Source organism: Centruroides sculpturatus, unplaced genomic scaffold (genome assembly GCF_000671375.1).
Source record: "Centruroides sculpturatus isolate CEXI.00-Female unplaced genomic scaffold, Cexi_2.0 scaffold575, whole genome shotgun sequence".
NCBI classification, from domain to species: Eukaryota; Metazoa; Arthropoda; class Arachnida; order Scorpiones; family Buthidae; genus Centruroides; species Centruroides sculpturatus.
Window position 1 is genome coordinate 53,649 of NW_019384861.1, and position 6,305 is coordinate 59,953.

At 35.1% G+C, this 6,305-nt stretch overlaps 1 protein-coding gene across 1 annotated transcript in view; it reads left to right on the plus strand.

The window, feature by feature from the left end:
- LOC111630677 overlaps positions 1-6,077 on the plus strand; it is a 9,822-nt gene extending 3,745 nt beyond the window's left edge. The window contains exon 3 of the mRNA XM_023374815.1: positions 4,024-6,077. Within this exon, the coding sequence (XP_023230583.1) occupies positions 4,024-5,041 (1,018 nt within the window). The 3' untranslated portion in view covers positions 5,042-6,077. The remainder of the gene's footprint in view (positions 1-4,023) is intronic.
- Positions 6,078-6,305: the final 228 nt, after the last annotated feature.

The following is a 6,305-nucleotide window of genomic DNA, read 5'->3' on the forward strand; positions in this document are numbered from 1 at the left end:
AGGACGCGACGGCTTCTTCTCCCGAAAGTTCCAAGTGACGGATCTGTTGTTGTGTGTGTGTCTCGCACCCATCTTCGTCTCCATCTCCCGACCTCGGATCGACATCTTTCCATCAACGGAAGTCGACCGCATCGTCCCGGAGTCGTCAAGACGTGATGGAATGGTTCATTCGCGAACAAGGGACACTCCTTCAAAATGGGACTATCTTGGAAAGGAGAGAAAGACCCAGAGACCGCAGCCGCCACAGAACTTCCAAGATCGCGGAAATCTTGTAAGCTTCTTTCGTGTTTAATAAACGGTTGCGTTGTTTGTAAACGAAGCATCTATCTCTGACTCAACTGCTTCCACATGTCGTTGATTGTTACCGCTCGGCAGTCCAGACGGCAAGGGAGACGATGACGATATATATTACATATTATCGTTCATCGAGATTTTTTTATTTCTCCCCTCTCGGCCTTACAATTACTTCAAAATCAATTACAGAAACAAGTTACTACATTTATCTGATAGGTGCGAAAATTGCTGTATACAGTTGACTGTTTTGCTGAAATGTCTAATTTCTTCCGAAATTATTAGAAAAATTCTAATATTATGATAATCATGTTTAAAATAACACCTCTTCCAAAGCATTTTAATGCGTGCTTACGTTTATATGCTATCATATATACAGTAAAGAGACAACCCATAAACAATAGACACACCTTATATTCGGATACTAGGCTTTATTTCAGCATTCACGCGATACAAATGCCACATAGGCATATTAAAACCACAAAATCTTATCCCGTTTGGGCATAGAATTGAGAACCGAGGGGTTAGTTGTCCCCACTTATCGGCGGCTCTGTCAGAGGTTAATGAGTAAGTTGACAGGTTCCCAAATGAATACACAGGTTGAACAAGAATAACACATTTAATAAACAACTATAAAATTGTACGTATCAAAGGCTAAGGTGACGATCTACAAAAATTCTGTTCTATGTCGCGACAATGATTCGTCTTTCATATGAAACATCTAATCTCTATTCTCTAAGTTAATAGACGAGAGAGAGATCTCTAGGAGAGAGACTTCTCAGAGAGAGAGAGTATACAAATAAAACAAAAAAAAATACCTTTAAATTCCCGATCCGTAATATGGGTCGTTGGTAAAAACGTTCCTGGATCGTCACGGTAGTTATGGCGAGGTAGCGACGGATAGGGTGGCGGTATTGGTCAATAGATGTGGCAGTCGATGTCCGCCCTGGAGGTGTCCGCCTTGTGGACTACGTCCAAGCTCTCTTTATACTATTTTTGAGGGGGTGAGAACTATGACATCATTAATGATTTATACGCACACCTGTTCGTGTGTTGATGTCTGGATCTAGCTAGTACAGACCACTGGCACAGAGAAGTTTGTTTAATTTATTGATACCAGTGTCTAGAAGATATGATTTTACAATATAAAATTCTATAGGTTTGACGGCTCTCATCCATAAATTAACATTCATATGACAATACTTTCTGTAAACTAATCAACACTCTAGATATTGTTTATATCAAACGTCGCGTTTGACTACGAACGAGGCAATTTATTGCTGTAACCACGTGTCACGTGCAACCAAAGAGGGGTAAAAAAACATCTCTTATTCCCGTCTTGTTGATATTAACGTCTATGGAATTACCGTTAAACAAATAGAGAATATTTCTTTTATAGATATATTAACAATTTTTTTCGAGGAGATCGTCTCGGTCATCGACCGCAGAAGGCCCCCTGTTTCCCTTTTCACCTAATCTCGAGGTTTAGAGGGGTGATACTGTTCTAAAACGAAAGGGTTTTGGACCTTCACAGAATCAATGATTTCTGCTATCTTGGTCTGTGAAATGTTGGACCACTCTTCACGCAAACAATCTAAAAGTTCTCCATGGGAAGCGGATTTTCGCTAAGGTCGTCGCACTTCACGATCCAGCAGATTCCAGACGGCCCATGGAAGCTTGTGGCTATATTTGTCGCCAGCCAATTCTGGATCTTTTTGGCAGTGTGACAAGAAGCTCCATCATCCATGAACACAGTGTTTCCCACCCCATTAGCCCATCGAAGAATATTGAAAGAAGACCCTTTACCAATATGGCAATGTATTTCTTGGAGTTACATTATTAACATTCATGGTATCTTTTTACTTACGGGTTGTCACTATATTTATCGGAAGAAAATGAAAATTTAATTTATGCATTTACAATAGGGAAAAAAATATACAGTCAAAACTCAATTAAGTACCACCATTTATGGCACTAAATATAATGGGCGATAAACCGAAAACCTTAAACTATGAGAATTATCTATTGTATTAAGGTCATCGGAATCCACTTTGACTGTTGGAAAGTCATGTAATTTGATGATGTACAACTTCTCATTGCAAACAAATTGTAATTCACAGCTACTTCAAGGATTCATGGAGTGATCCATTTGTTGAAATTTTCATCAAAATATGTCGAGTATATCGAATAAGATGGGACTTAATTACAGCAGTGAGTGGTGAAAAAGTGTCGTTCTAAGGTCTGACAATAACACAGCTCTGTTGACACTTACCAGCCTACTTATTTACTTATTTTAATATACTCTAGGAAATGTCATCCAGACTAAGGATTTCTTCTCCCCAATCTGAACATATCATTGTCAAAATAAAAAAGTAAGCGATAGACATGAAGAAATAATCCTGTCAAGAAGAAATATTTTGCTGCTCCCATATGTAGGAAAGAAGTCTAATTATATTATTTGTATTGATATTCACGACTTCATTTATAGTTTCTGTAACTCGAAAATTTTTCTCTTTCAAAGTTGTGTGTTTCTTTTGCACTATATCTCAAGACTGGAATGACCCAAAAATTTCGAAACTTGGCAGAGTTATTTCTCTGTATCGGCATTGATGATATTAAATTTTGGTGGTTAAAGGTCGAGGTAGGTGGAGAGATAGAGGAGGTCATATGTCGTATCATAAGTGGAATCAGATTTGCGATTTTTTTAAACTTATCCCTACCCCCAAAATAAGGTTTCTACTATTTTATAATAATTATGAAATTTTATTTTTAAAATTTCATATTAACAGAACCACACACAATTTCTAGAATTTAGCTTACATTTAGCTTCAAATTGCAGACTTAGATTCTCACTTGTCTGTCTGTCTATCCTTAATCTCGAGAACGGGGTTAGATGAAAATCGAGAACAGATATGATTCCGATTAACTATATACGATCTTAAGGTCTGGACGGAAATCGCGTGATTTTTAAAATTATGATTGAAAATTGCAACCCGGAATTGTGACAATGTCACATTAATATGCAACCAGTTTTCTTATATTTTTAATCCGAAATGTATTTTATATTTTAGTCGTTTTATAAGGTTTGTTCTTTATAAATCTGCATAATTTGTTGTTCGATTTAATTTCGAATCACAAATTTAATGAAAGAATTTTGTACCATGAAAATAATTTCAGTTAATAAACATTTAGTGCTACTTTCATCAATCACTAGCGTATTTCTGTTTTTCTTTATCGATATTAATAATTTACGCACGTGTGTGTGCGTGTTGAATACTGTCAAACCTCTTAACAATGTTCACGGACAGAAATGTTGTAAAAAATTGTACGTTATTTGTATGTTATTTTGTATTTAATTTTTGTTCCACAAAAAAAAGTCATTGAAAAAAATGGCCGTTATCGGAGATTCGACTGTATTTGATAACTTGCAGAAATAAATTCTGACGATTGATGCGTTTACATGGATTGTAATGCGAACTTAACATACAAAAGAACAAACAGTACTGGTATAAACTCTCATAATTTATTCATATATTATCTAAATTTATTAAATGATCTTTATAATTATAGGCTACATCAGTATAAAATGGAACTCAAGCATATACATTCTCCTAACTACTAAAACAATTCCCCTATACTGTTATACTAAATTATTGTATTCTTATATGTATAGAATGACTTGCGCATTTTATAAACGTAACTGACTCGTTAATGGAATTTTTATCTTTACAGCTTTGCACGTGGAAATCAAGTTAAAATTTTACACCTGAAACAGGCTTGGAACTTCCTAAAATTAGCGGAGAGATTCGAATATCCGATTCTCTGTGATTTAGCTGTTAGTTACATCCTAGAGCATACGAATATAGACAATGTTTGTGACGTATACAAAAAAGCACTCGATGTCCAGAACGAAAAATTAATTCTGAAGACATTACACTTTATCCTGAAGGAAGCGGGTGAGATATTTAAAGCACACAAGATTCGAGGGCTGCCACCTTCCACCTTGGATCTCATACTGTCGCAGGATATAATGAACGTAGAAAATGAAGTCCAGCTGTTCGATGCCTTGGCCTACTGGGCCAAAACAGAAATAAGAGAGAAAATTGATATAACTCCATCCGATGTCTTGTCGAAGATGAGACCCTTTCTTGATAAAATAAGATTTCTGAGCATGACAGAGAAGCAATACAGAGAGGGGCCCGCCAAATCTTCACTCTTCACGGAACAACAGAATTTTCAGATGTTAGACAGGATCGCCGACGAAAAGTCGAGGATACCCCTCCCTTTTGGCAGTCGTATTAGGGAGAAAAGGAAACCGTTCCCCGAAAAAATCGAAGATCTTTACATCAGAGACAACACTTTAGTCAATTATTGCCAAAATAAGCATAAAAATGCGTTATCAACAGTGCAAGTCAGGTTCAGATCGAAGAATAAAGCCATTTTTATTACTTCTGTTCTGCTGAGGGACTGCAGGAGGAGAGGAGACTTTATAATTGTTGTAGAAAATAGTATCAGATACAGGAAACTTGTCGACGATCCCTTAGGAATAATTGAACTTCATCCGCCTGTTTTCATAAGGAGAAACGAATTGTTTGAATTTGTATTCAGAGGGGTTGAGGCCTTTTACTCATGTGAAAATCTAGCTAATTTCTCAAAAGCCCCATTTTATGCCGATCCCGGAAGCTCCGAACACAACGATTACTTACCTATGCCATGTTTCTTTTGGTCAGTTTTATATTTTACTCCATAAATGATTAATGTAAATAAATTTGAATATATTGATACTAAAAAAGAATAATTTTGTTTAGAAGTTATTTTTCTTCTATAATAGAGTTGTTAGTCCAAGGTTACTTCTTGTTAATATTTGTAATAAAATAAATGAAAATGTAATTTTGATACTGATTAAAATTAACGCGAGCAACATTTCAGTGATCGTTAATGTTATAATGTTATGGTAATGTGTAATATACTAATGGATGCAACCTGCTAAACTCCTGCAACTTCTCGCTAACTATAAGTCCTCACTATCAAATATCTTGAATTTATTCATCTAGTCTGTCGTAATTTAGCTGTGGAAGAATAAAACACAGATCATTACAACACCAACAGTTACAGGATTATTAGATACCTTGTTATATTAAAAATTTTCAATAATATAAGATTAAAGATTGTCAGGTTACGTTTCTTAGAACAGTTAACAGCAAATATGAATAATGGAGTACAGTACTTTGTCTACTTTGTTCTGGTGAATGTGTTTATATAAATGCAAACGTTGAATTGTTTCAATTTATCTAATTCAAAATAATAGTGGATTAATAGTAAACGGTTAATAAACTAACGAGAATCTACTGTAATAAATAGCAAACTTTCAAACAATGTAGAGGGCCCGTTGCCTGGTAAAACAGATTTAATAGGACACCTGAATAACCAATAACATAGCCCGTTTTATTTCAAACGGGGAATGACCGGTTTGCTTACAAAATTGTAAAAGTGCTTATATTTTTTAGTTTGTTAAATTTGCTGATATTTAAAGTATTAGCTGAATGTGTGTGTCCAGATGTATTAATGACAGATTGCTGAAATCTGTATTGTGATTGATCAGCTCTGCCCTTGTTCCTATGAAATATAATGGACTGACTACTAATGAAATTTAATTTACGTGTAAAAAACTGACTTTTTAGTTACCGTTTCGTAATTGCAGCTTTAAATATTAGCAATATTTGATATAACCTGGAGATAAGCATCTTCCAACGACTACGAAATCATCAATTTATGCAAATTAGCTTCGCGTGGGAGGAAACACGCTTGATAAAACACGTACGTACAATAAAAGGTCATACAAAAGTATATAAAGGATGTGGTAGATGAAACTAATATGAAAAATCACCTGTCAGCATACTTCAAATTAAAAAAAATACATTTTTTATAAAATAAAACGAAATTTTGAGAATATTTCAAAAAAGGTGGTAGGCCTCATTATGGCCAATTAAATTTGGACTGTTAATGTGACCTTA